The sequence below is a fragment of the Nomascus leucogenys genome, chromosome 7b (assembly GCF_006542625.1).
Source record: "Nomascus leucogenys isolate Asia chromosome 7b, Asia_NLE_v1, whole genome shotgun sequence".
In the NCBI taxonomy this organism is placed as follows: Eukaryota; Metazoa; Chordata; class Mammalia; order Primates; family Hylobatidae; genus Nomascus; species Nomascus leucogenys.
This window is the reverse complement of record NC_044387.1, coordinates 96,370,812-96,389,257: the sequence shown is the minus strand read 5'-3', so window position 1 is coordinate 96,389,257 and position 18,446 is coordinate 96,370,812. Positions and strand designations below refer to the sequence as shown.

Genomic DNA, 18,446 nt, shown 5'->3' with positions numbered 1-18,446 from the left:
TATGTAAGCGTAATTGCAATTTTCAGAGGGAAAAGTTATTAATGAGACATGCAGAAAATTTTATCAGGTCAGAATTGAAGCATTTAGAACCCTTGATTCTATTTTTATAATTAGTTAATAACACTCTACGATATTCTCAATATGTCCTTCAATGTCCCTATCAGAAAAAAATGTAAATTTTTAAGAGCTTCTTTAAGATTATACAGTTATCTATCATTTCCTAAAGCGAATATATCTAAGGATAAATGCACAATAGAATCTGTATCTTTAATTAACATTTTCCTTATTAAATTAATGAGTCAAGTGGAAAGTACCTTAAAAATATAACTTGTGAATAATATACTGAAAAATAAGTGCTTTCATTTGTATTTTTTCTTATAATCCTAACAAATATATGTGAAATAGGTAAGGGAGGTATTCATATTTTCATTTTAGAATTGAAGACATTTGAGATTCTGAGGGTTAAATGATGTGCCCAAAGTCAGTATGTGTGAGAAAAGACTCAGATATTTTGTGTCCACATCCAGTGATTCTTCCCTTTACTACACTGGTGCTTCTCATATATGTTGAAATGTTTAAAACAAGGTTGTTATAAATATGTGTCTTATGGTAGAAATAAAAGAAAACAAGAGCTCAGAGTCTATGTGTGCTTAAAACAAGAGCTCATAGTTTATGTGTGCTAATTAGGAATGTAATTACTTAATTACTCAGGCTTGGAAGACATGCAAAACCAGATCTCACACAGAAAGTCACCATATCTTTTCCTCTCAAACACCATGACATATCTAAAAAAACTTTTCATTCACATAAACCAGTTTTAAATGTCGTACCTCAATATTATCTATGGCAAGATGGCAACATGCGGCTAGTACTGCTCGACCATCTTGAAAATACCATTCTGCCAGTTCTTTACTGACTTTGTGCAGGAGTCTAGAAAGAAAAAAGTGTGTATTCTATAAAAACACAAGTATTCCATTATAAAAGCGAACCAATACTTTTTAAAACGTATGATAAAAAGTCCAAATAAAATTTAATTTGACATGCTTGCTTTAAAGACTTGTTTTTTGAAAAAATAAATCAGAAAAGTGGTCTTTACAAGTATATGGTCTGATAAGCCTCTATCTCCCTCTATCCCCACAACTGTCAGAAGAGAAGCCTGATTTTAAAAGCTTACCATCCTGCATTGGACAATTTATAACTCAGCCACAGGGAAAGTTAAGCATAGAAGAATTACAGGTCAAATTGAAATTTTTCAAAATTTAGGTGGTATCCAAAATACAGCTAGCATGTGTTAGCTTTTTAAAATGTCAAGTTTAGAAATGGCAGAGAATGGCAGTAAAGATCCAGGCAAGAATACATTATTCCCAACACATTATTTGCTTAACATTTCACGATCCTCTTCTACTTGATGAGTATCTCAAAAGTTTAAATATCCTATTTTCTAGGTTAATAATAGGAGCAAATAGAAAGGATGGGGGAAGGCAGACTACTGGATTAAAAAAAAGGTTAGAAGGCTGAAAAATTCGCATTTCCATTTCTTTTTTAAAATAACTATCAGGATTTCTTCTTTAAAAGAGGACCAAATGTTATTCTAGATACCAATACTGGGGTCATGGGATTATAAACTACATTACTGTGAACTTACATACACTAACTTTAGAGTAAAACATGAATAAGCAGTCTATCTTATTTTCATCATTGGTCCTCTCCAATAGGTTTGATTAGTTTCTAAGTGTTTGGGTGCCTTACTTGCAATCTCTCTAGTAAAATGCATTTTGCTTTTCTGAAAGCTATATAAAATGTGTATAAACGGAGTCTCCATGCCTGAAATTTCCCTATTCATCTAGGAGTAAATGCTGTAATGGAACTGGATCATGGTGAGAAATGCGGTTGAGGCAGTCAAGTCATCAGTATACAAAGAAGGATGAATTATAGAGACTTCAAAAATTCCTAAAGGGAAGACAACCATAAAACAAATGGACCCAGAGCAAATAAATCACTCACTCATTAAAGTCTTCCTTGTAGATATCATCAGAATATGAAGCTCCTTTAGGCACAGAAACATGTAAGGGCTGCATATTTCCTTCACAAGCAGCCTAGAATTTAATTAAATATTGAATTATTCTTTAGCTAATTGTTGATAATTGACACATTTCAGAATATTATTTTGAGCAAAGTATACTTAAATAATATTTGAAATTTATACTATAATTTGGAGATAATCTTAGAATTTGAGGGGAAATGAGATGTTAATTGTGTGTAGCAAAAAAAGCTTCAAGTGAATTATTACTAAAAATAAGTTGTTCAAATGCATTGTGTATAACATTCAGCAGCATGTGTAAAGTTTAGAGTTCAGAGATGCTTGTATGTTTAAAGATCTAAAATAAGTTCGGCTGTGTGTGGTGGCTCATGCCTGTAATCCCAGAACTTTGGGAGGCTGAGGCGGGAGGATCACCTGAGGTCAGGAGTTTGAGACCAGCCTGGCCAACATGGTGAAGCCCCATCTCCACTAAAAATACAAATATTAGCTGGGCATGGTGGTGGGTGCCTGTAATCCCAGCTACTCAGGAGGCTGAGGCAGGAGAATCACTTAAACCTGGGAGGTGGAGGTTGTGGTGAGCTGAGATTGTGCCATTGCACTCCAGCCTGGGTGACAGAGCAAGACTCCATCTCAAGAAAATAAATAAATAATAAAAACAAAATAAAATAAAATATAATAAGTTCGCTGTGACCAGAACAAAAATAGTATGTTCTCAAATGTTGAGAAAGAAGGCCAGGGAGGAGGGCGGAAGCCAAGCCCTTTATGACTTTGTCAATTACGTAAGGATGAGCCAGTCAACACAATCTTCTCCCTTCTACATGCTCACCCATCCATGTATGTGACTGGGGTAGTTACGTGGTTTTACCTGTGCAACAAGCAGAGCTTCTTTAAGCTGACCTCTTGACATGAAAAAATGGACTAGCTTTTTCACATCACCAATGGCTATGCAGTATGGAATGACATCATCCTTATCTTCCTGGATTAATTGGTCAGCTCTCCTAATAAAATAAGGACACTTTTTTAAACAATACATTATTTTGAGGTTTTTAGGTGAATTGAGATTTTCTGAAAGTATGGCTAAAATTTGTAGCAGATGTCATAAAGCCCTTTGGCATATCACTTTTAAAAAAGACATTTTATAATCAAATTACATGTGGAAGGCAGATAAAAGTTGTATGAAAAAATAAATATTATAGGTACTTGTTTGCCTTCAGAACATGACATAAAATATGCCTGAACATTTTAGATATTAAAATCAATGTAGTTTATCTATTAAAATGGGCGATTGGTTTATTCAAAAATATGTTTTATACAAGATATGTGTGATAGGATATCAGGCGGATTAAGCAAATATGTGGGTATCTACATTGTTAAAGACAGATAATTTTAATTGTTTTAGGAAGTGTAACAATGAATAGAGAGCCTTGAAACTCAAGTAGCTTAAAAATCACTAAGATGGAGAATATAGAAACATAAATATTAACAATAAAATGTAGAATGTCTTAAGTGCCCTAAGTGAGGAAGATTAAAGAAAAATAATGTTCCAGACATGTGAAGAGAGAAAGGGGATGGTAATCTTAGAGATTGTGAAGGGTGTACATGTGTCTGTTTCTGTATATCTGTCTCTGTCTCTCTGCACCCATCTCTCTCTCTCTCTCTCTCTCTCTCCGTGTGTGTGTGTGTGTGTGTGTGTGTGTGTGTGTGTGTGTGTGTATCTTCCCATCTAAGTGTCAGGTATTTTCTCAATGACTAACCCCCTAGCTAATTCTGCCCTCAATGTTTAACCTCAGTTTTGTTTAAAAATAACCTGGTCTATTTAATTTATGCTAGCATTTACATTAAACCAGAATTCAATTTTTAATCTTTGGGTAGGGGTAGCAGATATTTTTCATGCTGAAAATGGAAAATATTTTTCATGATATTTGCCAGCTCACTGTTAACAGTTTCCAATTTCACAGAGTCATCGAAGTATTCCTCAACAGCTATGTTTTTACTATGTGACTTTGATTTTCTTGTTATAGCTGTTTAGAAACAAGCTGGTTAGAAATAATAATCTACTTCCCTGGGCATTTAAAACTATGATTGAGAGACTGCCAATCTGGAAGAATGGCTGGATCTATAAAGCATAAATGCAGGAGTTGTGGAGGGACCACTTTCTGGCAGCTACATGGGCTAAGAGGCAGAGAAAATCAGGAGTTGGCTTTCAAAGATAAATGAAATAGAATTGGAAGAGTTTTGTGTATTCCCATTTGCTTCCTCCTTTTCCTTCCCCACTAAATCTATTCTAATCTTGCTTCAGTCTCCTCCTTTCTACCGAAACAGCTCTTACTAAGATCAACAATAACCTCCATGTGATCCAGATTTCTTCTTTGGGCTACAAAATCAAGACTGCCTATTGAACAATGCCACTAAAATCACAAGGAACTTCAAGCTCAACATGTCCAAAGAGAACTGATGATCTTTGTGCCATTTGATGCAAATCCTCTTTGAATGGTTTTGCTGTTGTTGTTTTAGCTGTTTGTTTTTAAATCCCAGTGATTAGCAACAGCTTCTATCCAGTTTTTCAAACCTAAAACCTAAAAATTATTTGTTATACCTTCCTCATCTCTACTACCAAATCCAGTTACTGTTAACTCCTAGATATATCAAATTTGTCTACTTTTCTCAGTCCCCACATCACTACATATGGCGTCCACACTACTGCTGTCTCCTGACTCAGCTATTCTAATTGCCTTCTAACTGGCCTCTTCATATCTGCTATTGACCTTCTCTAATCTGTTCTTGATATTTTAGCTTGTGCGGATATTCTAAATGAAGAATTGATCACATCACTTTCTACCCTATTTAAAATTAAAACCCTTTAATGTCTTGTGTTCCTCTTAGGATAAAGAAAAAATAAAAAAGCTTACTACGTTTACAAGGCCCTAAAACGTCCAGCTTGTGCCTACCTTTTCACTTTCCCTTGGCATCACTTCCCCCTGGCTCCTGCACTCCAGCTACAGCAGCCTCCTTTCACAGAGTTCCTGTACTCTGCTTCCTAAGCCTGGGATGCTTCCTTTAGCCTCTTCACTTGGTTATCTCCTATGTATTCTCTATACCTCAGTTCATATACACCAATCTTGGTCAGGTTTCCTTTGTTCCAATTTATCTGAGGATACATCATATTTTAAACTCACAGATACCTAACGTAGAAAGCAATGTAGTAGCATATCAATATGACTAGATGCTAATAAAATGTCAATAATCACATAGAATACAAAATATGTTTACTTTTATTCTGCAATATTAACACTGAGTGACTCCACTTTGGTCTTAAATGGAAATCCATTAAGTTTTTGCTGAGATTGAAATAATGTTTTGTGAAGTAAATATCTTCTGCTAACTTGACTTTCTTAAGGATTCTGTGAGAGCAATAACATTCACAATTGTGCTGTGAGGGTACAGGGACTTATAGCACTGGGGATTCTTAAAGCTCAGGAGAGGGAGCCTAAAATCTGAGGGCTACAGTCAGCCTGTTGCTTAATTTACTGTTGGGAGCAGGTGCTAGGGAACAGTCTACTTTCCCGTGGCAAATGTGTTAATCCTTCTGAATTTTATGTTTAGCCTTTGATTGATTTTTACTTGTGTCTGTAAGAAGCAGTTGATTTTTTGCCACTAAACCTTGTTTCATAAAAGAAAAATCCAAATTTCTGTTTTTAATGTCAGAAGCAAGGTAATTACATAATAATATATAGTACTCTATAAGCTTAGCAAAGTGAGGCATATAGTAGGCATTAATAAATATTTGTTAAATGAATGAACAGCATAGAAGAGAGTAGAATAAAATAGAACAGAAAATAATCATACGTTGTAGGTTGAAATGTGTCCCTCAAAACAATTATGTTGAAGTCCTAACCCACGATACCTGTGAATGTAACCACATATGGAAATAGGGTCTTAGCCGATGTAATTAGTTAAAGTAATATGGGGTCATACTGGATTAGGGTAGGCCCTCAATCCAATATGACTCGTGACTTATAAGAAGAGGAAATCCGGGCACAGAGACACACAGGGAAAAATGCCATATGCAGATAAGGGAGAGACTGGAGTGACGCGTCAAAAAGCCACAAGATGCCAAGGACTGCACACAACCAGACATCAAGAGGGAAGCATGGAACTAATTCTTTCTCAGAGCCTCCAGTAGAAACCAACTTTGCTGACAACTTCTGGCCTCCAGAACTGTGAGAAAATAAATTTCTGTTGTTTTAGGCCACCCATTTTATGGTAATTTTCTTTTCTTTTTTTTTTTTTATGGCAACCCCAGGAAACTGATCCACTTGAGAAAAAATCTTGTTGGTTTATTGCATTCTGAAACAAGAATGTTTAGTTAATTTCCTCAGTGGTCAGACCCTTCTTTATCTTCAGTGCCTCCCTCACATCCATGGGAAGAAATGGCAGGAATTAGTGCCTACAGAGAAAATTTTTGAGATAATTAATAGAACAGTGTTTTATGAACCTATGCTAACCTTCAGAAAATCTTGCCACTTCTATTTCAATAGCAGCTTATTAATCAGTGAGTATGTTTGCTGATCTGTCCTTCTCTCCATTGACATGGGGAAATTTGCCTTCTGCTATCTTCATCAGAGGTCGAGTTAAATCCAAGAACACCAAAATTACTTGTAACTGATTCATTTCATTTACTGTATCAGTAGATACAAAATTTAGTTATTATTTAAGACAACATAAGAATAAGAAATTTCAAGAGCTACTGCCATATTTATATACTGCTTCTATTCTAACATGATTTTAAAACATCTATTTTAACACGGACTCTCTCTGCCTTACCTCTGCATTAACTTCTTCCAGTATTTCACAGAGACTCCTGGTGCAATTGACAGGGCTTTGTCCCACTAGAATAGAAGGCAAAAAGGGCAGGAGCATATTAATTTTGGTTGCTCTGTGTAATTCTTAAGACACTTAAAAATAGATTCGTATTTATAATACAGTATTTTTATACTTGAGTTCTTGAGTCCTGATTTGGTACCTTCTGACTTCTTTTTGTTCCGTAGTCTTAAAAAAATCTTTAAAGAGCACTAATTTTACCTCTGTCAATAATATAAAAGAAGCTGGGCATGGTGGCTGATGCTTGTAAAGGCAGTGCTTTGGGAGGCTGAGGTGGGAGGATTGCTTGAGGCTAGGAGTTTGAGACCAGCCTGGGCAACACAGCAAGACCCTCATCTCTACCAAAACAAATTTTTTTTTTTTAAATTAGTCATGTGTGGTGGTGCACACTTGTAGTTCTAGCTACTTGGGAGGCTGAGTGGAGAGGATCATTTGAGCCCAGGGGTTCAAGGCTGCAGTGAGTTGTGATCACATTACTGCACTCCAGTCTAGGCCACAGAGCGAGACTTCATCTCAAAAAAAAACAAAAAACAAAAAACAAAAAACACAAACAAACAAAAAACAAAGTAAAAAAGACTGTACTGACATGGTTAAATTCCAAGTACCCCTCGGTTCCTTAGGGAAGGATTAAATGGCTGCTGTCATCACTTACAAAAGTGTCTTGAACTTGATGGAGCTTGAAGAAGTTGAGAAAAATATTTATTTTTTATTGTTATCTTTTAATTCCATTTTCCACAAATTTTTGAAGTCTCTACATATTAAAATATTTTAAAATAAAATATGTAAAATTCTATTATTTAGGGAAAATCCAGTCCTAAACCTAGAGAGAAAGAAAGAGAAAAATGGAAGAAGAGACTGAGGGAGAGAAAGGAAGGGAAGAAAAGAAATAGTAACTAAAATATGTACTTTGAAAAATATGTTGACTCATCTTCTAATACAACTCCAGAGTAATTTGTTCGATGGTGTTCAAAATATTAACATTTTTATTTCACTGCTACTTATATGAACAAATATACCATCTATTTCTATTTTATCCTTTCCTACTTATTTTAATAAACTTTATCTATTGTCATTTCTTCATTTAACTGATAATATAATCTTCATATTTAAAAATTGGACTTCTATTGAAGAAGCTCATTGTTTAATAAAGGCTGATTGTTACTGTTATATGAAAATATAGATTTCATTGAATTCCAGTCTAGAGTGGAACTGAGAGGAAAATTTTCTGAAATATCACTACATGAATCAAAATTTAATTTTAATTGAGGCTCTTCAAAACACAAGGGTTCTATTGCAATTATCACTAGAAAATTGGTAATTAACCAGAAATAATATGTTAAATTTTAAACAGGCAATTTTTTATTTTATTTTATTTTTTTGAGACGGAGTCTCGCTCTGTCGCCCAGGCTGGAGTGCAGTGGCGCGATCTCGGCTCACAGCAAGCTCCGCCTCCTGGGTTCACGCCATTCTCCTGCCTCAGCCTCTCCGAGTAGCTGGGACTACAGGCGCCCGCCACCACGCCCGGCTAATTTTTTTTTGTATTTTTAGTAGAGACGGGGTTTCACCATGGTCTCGATCTCCTGACCTTGTGATCCGCCCGCCTCGGCCTCCCAAAGTGCTGGGATTACAAGCGTGAGCCACCACGCCTGGCCTGAACAGGCAATTTTTAATACTACATATTTAAAATCATGTTACCTAAAAGGTATCTTAAAATATGTTTTCAGGGGAAATCTCTCTCTAATGTAAGAAAGAAGTTGCAATGTAGATTAAATTAACTTTGAATTCACCAAGCTCTTTCAATAGAAACATGTCTAATAAATAAGCTTAAAAAATAAAAAACATCCCTAAGAAATGATTACAAACGATTCTATGGACACCCATATTTCTTTTTTCTTTTTTTCTTTTGAGACAGAGTTTCACTCTTGTCACCCAGGCTGGAGTGCAATGGTATGATCTTGGCTCACTGCAACCTCCGCCTGCCGGATTCAAGTGATTCTCCTGCCTCAGCCTCCTGAGTAGCTGGGACTACAGGAACCCGCCACCATGCCCACCTAATTTTTGTATTTTTGGTAGAGACAGGGTTTCACCATGTTGGCAGAGCTGTTCTCGAACTCTTGACCTCAGGAGATCCACCTGCCTCAGCCTCCCAAAGTGCTGGGATTACAGGCGTGAGCCACTGTGCCCGGCTTAGGACACCCATATTTCTAACAACTTGTACAGTTTCATGGATCATTAAGTACATTGATGAACCTGCACAACAATAAAATTATTAAGCTTCCCAAACAGATACCTGATTGAAATAGGCTTTGAGTTAAAGGCAGTTTAAATTATATTTAATCAAATATAAAACCCAGAAAGCTAAAGAATTACACTGTTGTACCAAAATTTATTAATTCCTTTTCTCCTTGACTTTTGATAGGTCTTCTCTGCAGTAATGCTGTTTAAAAAAGCAACTTTTAGTTAAATATTTACTACTTTACAAGGAAAATTTTTACATTGCTTCTAAATTAAATACTTTTAAATTTATAATGCCTTTTTGATAACATTTTAAAATGGCACATTTTATTATTTGGGGTTAAGCAGTAATTCATTGTTTTTCTTGAAGTATATGGAAAGTAAAAAGGTGAGCTAAATTTAGTTTTGATTTATTTTAATGTAACCATATTGCTTAGTTTTACTTTATATTATTTACAAGTACTCTAAATGTCTAAAAGACACATGCTTTGTAGCTACACAATTAACTAACTTAAGCTTTTTAAAAGATGATAAGCTATGAGAAAAGTCCATGCCATTCTAACCGTCGTTTTGGTGAGGCAGGGAAAGGAAGAATTTTCACTGAACTAAAATGCATATACAGAAAAGGGAAAGGTCCAATAAGTTTATACAAACTGAATATGCCCATGTAATCAACACCCAGGATCAAGAAACAGAAGCCCCATTCTCCTGTGTTCCATTGCAGTCACTACCCATCTACTAAAGGGTAGCAAAAGCATAAATTCATCCTAACCTTTCTGTAAAGATCAGTTTTGTTGATTTAGCCCTCCATTAACAATCATCATCCTTTATCAGATGATATTCAGCAGAAACCCTTCTTCTGTCCAGTGTGGGATTTAGTTATGAAAAGTAGTATTAGCGAGGGGATTCTACTGTGAACAAATTAGCCAACGTAGTTTTTTGTTTGTTTGTAAGAAGTTAAGATTCCAGCGTAGGGCAGTAGTTCTCAAACTTCAGCATGCAAGAGAATAACATGGAGGGCTTATGAGGACACAAGATGGCTGGGCTCCAACCCCAGTTTCTGATTCCGTAGGTCTGAGGTGAGACATGCATAGGGGTCCCCAGTGATGCCAATGCTGCTGTCCTGGAACACTTTGATAACTACTCTCCTAACGCCTACACTTAATATCAGACTGCCAGAGAATCAATTAGATCTGTAAAAAAATAAGCTTCCTTTTTTTTTTTTTGGAGATAGAGTCTTGCTCTGTCGCCAGGCTGGAGTGCAATGGTGCGATCTCGGCTCCGTGCAACCTCCACCTCCCAGGTTCAAGCAATTCTCCTGTCTCAGCCTCCCAAGTAGCTGGGATTACAGGCATACGCCACCACGCTGGGCTAATTTTTGTATTTTTAGAAGAGGCAGGGTTTCTCCATGTTGGCAAGGCTGATCTTGAACTCCTGTCCTCAAGTGATCCTTCTGCCTTGGCCTCCTAAAGTGGTAGGGTTACAGGTGTGAAGGTGTGAGCCAGCACGCAGGGTATATACATTTCTTTTTCTTTTTTTTTTTTGAGATGGAGTTACCCAGGCTGGGGTACAGTGGCATGATCTTGGCTCACTGCAACCTCTGCCTCCCAGGTTCAGGTGATTCCCCCGCCTCAGCCTCCCCCAAGCAGCTGGGACTAGAGGTGTGCACCACACACCCGGCTAGTTTTTTTTTTTTTTTTTTGTATTTTAGCAAAGACAAGGTTTCACCATGTTGGCCAGCATGGTCTCAATCTCCTGACCTCGTGATCCACCCAACTTGGCCTCCCAAAGTGTTGGGATTACAGGTGTGAGCCACCGTGCTCAGGCTTTTTTTTTTTTTTTTTTTTTTGAGACAGGGACTCTTTCTGTAGCCCAGGCTGGAGTCCAGTGGTACGATCACAGCTCACTGCAATCTCTGCCTCCTGGGCTCAACTGATCCTCTCAGCTTCCCAAGGCTGGGATTACAAGTGCACACCACCATGCCTGTCCAATTTTTTGTGTTTTTTGCAGAGGTGGGGTTTTACCATGTTGCCCAGGCTAGTATCGAACTCCTGGGCTCAAGTGATCCACCAACCTTGGCCTCCAAAGTGCTGAGCTTTTTATTTTTAATACTTAAAATTGAGTATATTCTTAATATTTAGACTACTATGTTAAACTCATTAGTTTTACTTTCATAGTACTTTACCTCTCCAAGTTCAACCATAAGTTCACAGTATCTCTGAATTTGTCCTAATCTCAAGTGGATTTCAGCAGCTTCCTTCAGTCTTTCCTCTTTAGTAGGTACACCAATACCACCACCAAACTTAGACATCTTGACTGTTGTTAGTTCTTGAGCTTCAGACTGGTTTTAAAAAGAAAATAGAATTTTAAAATACTTGTCATATTTTGTTTTGTATGTGTCACAATAATTTGTTGTATATTTTGCAATAGCTAATAGAGTAGAATTGAAATGTTCCTAACACACAAAAAAAGATAAATGCTTAAGGTGATGGATACCCCAATTACCCTGATTTGATCAATACTCATTGTATGCTTGTTTGAAAATATCACATATACCCCTTAACTATTATGCATCCATAATAATTAAAAATTTTAAAAAATTGTTTTACAAGAGTTCATGATAACAGATGATCATATAAACATTACATGAATACATACTTCAAAAGCATATAGCTCTGGAAGGTACATATTTTAAAAATATTTTTCTCTATAAAATATGATACCTTTCTAAACATAATATTTTGGGCTGTGTGTGGGGCTGGGACACAGGAGAGGAGAGACTGAATCCCATTGTTCTTAACCCTCTCCAGGTGTTGTAGTCATATAGAACAGATAAAAGGTAATGATAAAGTAATATACAACAATACAGATAGGCCTCTAGTAAAAATAAAAAGTTACTGGCTTACTTTAATTAGCTCTTCTCCTGTCAAATAGATGTTGCGGTTACAGTCATTAGGTGTTTAGTTTGCGATTAAAGAAGGTACTTCCTCTTTATGGAAGAAACTGCTCTTTATGAGCAGTAGATCCACATCTCTGGCACAACTGTCTCCATGCTCTAACGATTAACTATACATATTTCAGAAAATATATAAGCAATTTTTTCTTTCTGGTCCCAGAATGGGTTTTGTTGTTAGTGCTGTAGATTGCCCCAGGGATGAGGTAACTAGTAGTTTTTACTGAGAGTCATTAAGAGCTAAAATATGATCATTTTTTATAAAACATATCCCAGAATAGTCTATTAGGCCCTCTGAGACTAAAATTAGAATAGTCCACATGTCACAATCATCTGCTAATAGGGGAAAGATAAAGCATTTCAAGGAGTTCCAAGTGACCTTGAAGGAATTTCATGAGACTCAACCTATGAGAACCATGATTGACTTAATCTGTTCTCAAGTAATTCACTTTTATGATTCATTTTACCCAAGATGGATCTCCTTGGTGTTCATTTATTTAAATCTACCAATCTAATCATACATGTTTTTAAAATCATTTTTATATTTTAATAGTGAAAAGGCAAAAAATTTGCTTGAGTACATCATATTTGCATATTTTACTCACTGTTCTAAATTTAATCAGATGTTTCAAGTGCATTATTCCTTTGCAGTAGTTCTGAGGAAGTAAGCTATCATCCTGTCCTTTTATCACAGCAACCAAGTTCCATAAATTGTCACTGCCACCTGGAGGCTAAAGAGTTGATAAAGAATAAATATGGAGTAGTCAATTAAAAACCTCATAATATTTTGCATCTTCAAAAATATTATAATGCAGGCATATCTAAATTTAAAAATTAACAAAATAACTATATGTTATCTCATGTATTGTTTCTAGTTTTACATTTGCTTTCTTATAGTGTACAGATTATGGTAAGAGTTACCCAATGAATTAGAATGGTACATGTAAATATGTGAATAAAAAGAGTTGTAATGATTCATGTTGGCTAAAGGGAAAATATTCGCATTTAATTCCTGTAATACTTACGGATAAACATTCTGAAAACCATCTCAGTTTCTTCACTCGAGAATTAGCAGTTAGTTTTTCTATTTCCTGTCTAATATCTCTTGTCACTTTACCACACAGTAGAGGAGGAGTGCCTGGTTCTATAGCATAATCTGAAGAACAGACATAATTCAGTGAGAAAAGATTTCTCATAAAACATCATTTAGAAATAAACTCTAATACATGTATATGTTCCATACCAGTGTTCCCAATAATTTCTTCCCAAGATCTGTCTGCCAGAATATTCATTTGTACAGGAGTGACTAAGGCTGTTAATGACCAGAGTCTCACTGTAGAGTCACGGGAGCAAGAGGCCATAGTGAAGGGGCGACTGGGATGGCAGGTTAAACCTGATGAAAATAAAAACATATTTTAAGTAAAGTGAACATTGAAAAATATTCTTTATTTATATGTGCTTCATAAAACTTCTACAGAATTGAAGCTATGAAGAAATATTGTGAGTAACTGAAAGGTTCTCAGTTAACCTTCTATCTGCATTTAATATACTGGCTGAAAATAATAAAGAGTGCAATAAATTATTTTATATATTCTATAAATATGAATATAAAATTGAATAACTATTAGAGGCTGGAAATGGTGGCTCATGCCTGTAATCCCAGCACTTTCCTGGGAGTCTGAGGCGGGTGGATCCCTTGAGCCCAGGAGTTTGAGATCGGCCTGGGCAACATGATGAAATACGATCTCTACCAAAAATACAGAAATTAGCTGGGTGTGGTGGCACGTGATTGTAGTCCCAGCTACTTGGAAGGCTAAGGTGGGAGGATCTCTTGAGCCTGGGAGGTGAAGGTTCACGTGAGCTGTGTTTGCGCCACTGTACACCACCCTGGGCAACAGAGCCAGAGTGAGACTCTGTTTCAAAAAAACAAAATAATAATAAAAAAAAGAAAGAAAGAAAAAAGAAAAAAAATTATTAGCAAATGGTCATGGATGAAAATGTTAAAATTATATTTCGTGTGGTTAAGCAGCAACAAGTATACTATAAAACCAATAGCATACATAGTATCTATGAGTTAGTGGATGGGCAGATGACGTTCTAGTTAAAAGATGAAGAGTTGAGGACCTTTCAATTTGAATATCAACAAATATGTTTCTCTCCCACACTCAGTCCCACATTGCCTTGGCTAAAAGGCCATTGTGGTCAAGCACATGGATCTGAATCCGATCTAGATTGAGGTTACTTTCTCTAAGAAATCATTTTTGGATTCTTAATCTGCCCATTCACTCCTATCAAAGTTTAAGGATGAGAATAAATACAAACAAGAATGAGAGTGAAGAGATGTGCAAATGGTAAGTAATCTGATTTTCCATAACCACATTAATTATATTAAAAAAAGGGATTATATTCAAAAACAAAACATTGTACTAAACATCCAAGAATAGAGGAATGGTTAAATAAGTGGTATCTACTCTATTACTGATTTCCTGTTAAACAACTTACCTCTGGAGTGATGTCAAAGGAAGGGAGAAAAACAAAAGCCATACACGTATATATGCCCATCGCAATATGTGTGCATTGTGTGTGTGTTTGTGTGTACACAGAAACACAGACACACCTGCAGATGGGGGGGAGAAAGACAACACAGTGCTAACAATAGTCATCTTCTGATAATTTTTGTTGACTTTTTCTTCTGTACATTTTGGTATTATAATAATAAACGTGTATATTTTCTAATGTGAAAAATGGTATTGTAAAATAAAACACAGTATAACTTCTTCAAAAATACTGTATTCCTCAGAAGTTATAAGCATCATTAGTATGTCAATATAACAAATACATTACAGAATGAAAGACACTTTACCATATACATCTGCACCATGATCATACACAGTATCCACACAAGTTCCTTCTCGAGTGTCCCATACTTTTATAGTATAGTCCCAGCTGCCAGATATGAGCAGATATGGAATCTCAGTATTCCACATTAATCCCCTCACAGGTGCAGTGTGTCCACTAAGAATATTGATGCAAGCATCCTGAGTATAATCCCAGATTCGAACGGTACTGAAAACAGAATATTATGGGTGTGATAACATTCAAGTTATAAGGTATCTAGAGTATTAACATATTCTTAATAGAGTATGATAATTATTTATTAGCTTATCTAGAAGCATTTTATGTCTCAAGATGTAAGGTTCTCTTCATTTCATTTTAATTTAAAAAATAATAATTGTATATATTTATGCGATATTTTGATGTATGCTTACAATGTGGAATAATTAAATCAAACTAATTAACAAATTCATCCCCTCACATACTTTTCTTTATAGTAGATGGAAATGAATATTTAACTAGGCTAGTGCTAGCTTATTTAAACATATTTTCTTTCTTGACTTTTACTCTTGATTTATTACTGGTAGTAAACATATTATTTCACAGTTTTTATGTGAATAAAATTGCTTTGTTAAAATGAAATACCAAAAACAGCTATACCCAAAGTGGAAAATATGACTAATAATACAGATACAATAATTTAATATATTAAGATTATTTGTAAATTATAAAAGTATAATATGTATGATGATGGGTATTATTTGAAATGTCACTTCATATTTATGCTTTAATCAATACAGCAAATAATTCCTTCATGTTTTTGTCAGTGATGTAAGTTGCTTGGTCAGTGTAGAATAAATCTTAGATCAAGTTAAAAAATTTAAATATAACTGGATTCATGAAATTACTTGTATCTATTGATTGTACAAATGTTACTGAAATTAAAATTTAACTTACAATCAATTTAAGACCTCCAACTGCTAATTTTGCTTAGACAATTCACAATAATTTTTTAGTCACAGATATATGCCAAACTGATAACAAAATAGTAGTACTTCAAAAGTATTACTATTTTGCACTATATAGGAGATAAATGATATCTTCTTATGTCTTAAGGCATATTCCTTTCTGCTTTATATAAAAAGTTTCATTTCGGCCAGGCGCGGGGGCTCATGTCTGGAATCCCAGCACTTTGGGAGGCTGAGGCGGGCAGATCATCAGGTCAAGAGATCGAGACCATCCTGGCCAACATGGCGAAACCCCGTCTCTACTAAAAATACAAAAATTAGCTGGGCGTGGTGGCGCACATCTGTAGTCCGAGCTACTAGGGAGGCTGAGGCAGGAGAATAGCTTGAACCCGGGAGGCGGAGGTTGCAGTGAGCTGAGATCGCACCACTGCCCTCCAGCCTGGCCACACAGCGAGACTGTCTCAAAAAAAAAATTTTTTTTTCATTTCTTCTTTGTCTTCTTAAGCTAGTACATGACAATTTATCAAAGTATATAACAATCTAAAAATTGTGTTGCTAATTTCTTATATATGCTAACATTTAAATATTTTACATTTGATATACTTTCATCAATAAGAATATATTAAAGGGATTTGTATCAAAATAATTTAATGTTATTGTAGGGGCCACTAGAACAGGTGTCTTTCCTTTTATGACAGGTTAGGTAGTTAGGCTTTGAAGTCCCAATGCATGTTTTTTGGTCAAACCTAAGAAAGGCTTTTATAGGCCCCACTGCAAATGAGTGTCTGAGGCTCTCCAGGCTGAAGCGCAGCATCTGTGAGTTCTGCCATGAGTACAGCAGTATAACTGATTTCCCTACCATTCTGACTTATTTCAAGTCATAACCTACAGAAATCTCCTAATTATTTCTCTTACTAAATTTGGATTTCTGCCAAAAATTCAATGAAAATGCTTAATCATTCAATACTAAATCTGTGGTTCCCAGCTACTCGGGAGGCTGAGGCAGGAGAATCACTTGAACCTGGGAGGTGGAGATTGCAGTAAACCAAGATCACGCCACTGCATTCCAGCCTGGGTGACAGAGGGAGACTCTGTGTATATATATATCTCCTATACATATGTACATTTCTAGGAAAATATAAGCTTATGGTTTTAAGGACTAGAAAATTAGAATCCAAAAATACATACCCATCATCAGAACCACTGCAAAGAATTCCCTCTCTCAGAGGAGACCATTTAACATGAAACACTTTTGCTGTATGCCCACTAAATACTTTCAATGGTTGATCTGAGCTGGTGGCTACATAATAAACACGAACATTTGTGTCTTCACAGCCAGTGGCTATCATGTCTCTGAAATATCATCAATGGAATATTGACATAGGATAAATATGATGTATAACTAATAATTAAAGGTATACCATAGTTCTAATTTCTAAAAGGAGAATTTTTGCTTCCTTAGTGAAGTTAGACTAAAAACTTACATATGTGAAAAATCATGTATAATCATGCTACTGCTCATTTACAGAAACTGCACCAGTATGGAAAGACTTTCTTTCTGTGTTTTCTTTTAATTGGTTGAATTTTTATTTTATTTATTTTAGGTCAGAGGTAATGGTATTTCTATCTCTATAAGTTATTTTTCAAGATGACCAGACTCAATTTTCTGAATTTTTCTCAAACTTTACATTTTGCAACACTTAGGTCTTAAGAAGCATCCCAAATGGTGAGTGATGACATTTTGCTTACTTGCTGGTGGGCAAATTATTATTACATGCCTTAGCCCATTTGTTAGAGTGTTTTTGTGGTATGGGTACAAACAACAATATTCTCACTGAAAGTTTTCTGGAAAAGCTCCCTGCAGACCAGGTTGTCTGCAGGAAGTCACAGTCCAGTTTTCCATTCCTTTTTGATGGCTTCCCTTCTTTAAGATGCTTTAACTGTTTGATACAACTATGAAGCCCCTGGAAATAGAATATGATCTTTTAATGTTCTTTGCTCATTATTCTCACAATAGTGAGAATAAGCTAAGCAACTACTTGTACCTTCGTGATCAAACTTGGAATACTGCTAGGAAAGGAATTATGAGTATTAGGCAGACCTGTGGAAATCACAGAGCTGCCAGAATAGTCTACTTGAGGAACATCTACTGTAACCATCATATAAACAGTCTCCACATGCTAAACATAAAGAAAGGCAGGTTACACACTGTATATCTCAACTGTCATCAAAACCCTTTCAAAACTTCAAACTGTTGATTTTGTCACATGGGTTATAATACTTATATTTATTTAACTCCACATGTAGAAATACAGCAGTTTGCAAACTGGCATGCCAATCTGTAAATGTGCAGATTACCTCTTCTCAAGGTCCACTGATAAACAAGACAGTTTCTACATTTGGGAAAATATAATTTGCATATATATATATTTACATGTATATATGAGTATATTTTTATATATATGTATATACAGATACATAAATATAAAGTCTTAGAAATGATACCATAAACATTTAAAGAACGCACATAAAG

General features: G+C 35.6%; 1 protein-coding gene across 5 annotated transcripts in view; it reads right to left on the bottom strand.

Annotated features, from left to right (window-relative positions):
* The window catches only part of WDR17 (WD repeat domain 17), a 112,735-nt gene that overhangs the window by 19,597 nt on the left and 74,692 nt on the right, over nt 1-18,446 (bottom strand). For 4 of the 5 annotated variants that reach the window (XM_003276667.3, XM_030816340.1, XM_030816342.1 and 1 more), the window contains 10 exons: nt 17,102-17,266; nt 14,974-15,176; nt 13,354-13,503; nt 13,136-13,266; nt 12,716-12,841; nt 11,343-11,498; nt 6,866-6,930; nt 2,907-3,039; nt 2,005-2,096; nt 831-930 (listed from right to left, as the gene is read on the bottom strand). In XM_003276667.3, the coding sequence (XP_003276715.2) occupies nt 831-930; nt 2,005-2,096; nt 2,907-3,039; nt 6,866-6,930; nt 11,343-11,498; nt 12,716-12,841; nt 13,136-13,266; nt 13,354-13,503; nt 14,974-15,176; nt 17,102-17,266 (1,321 nt within the window). The remainder of the gene's footprint in view (nt 1-830; nt 931-2,004; nt 2,097-2,906; nt 3,040-6,865; nt 6,931-11,342; nt 11,499-12,715; nt 12,842-13,135; nt 13,267-13,353; nt 13,504-14,973; nt 15,177-17,101; nt 17,267-18,446) is intronic. The other variant, XM_030816343.1, reaches the window with a different exon arrangement.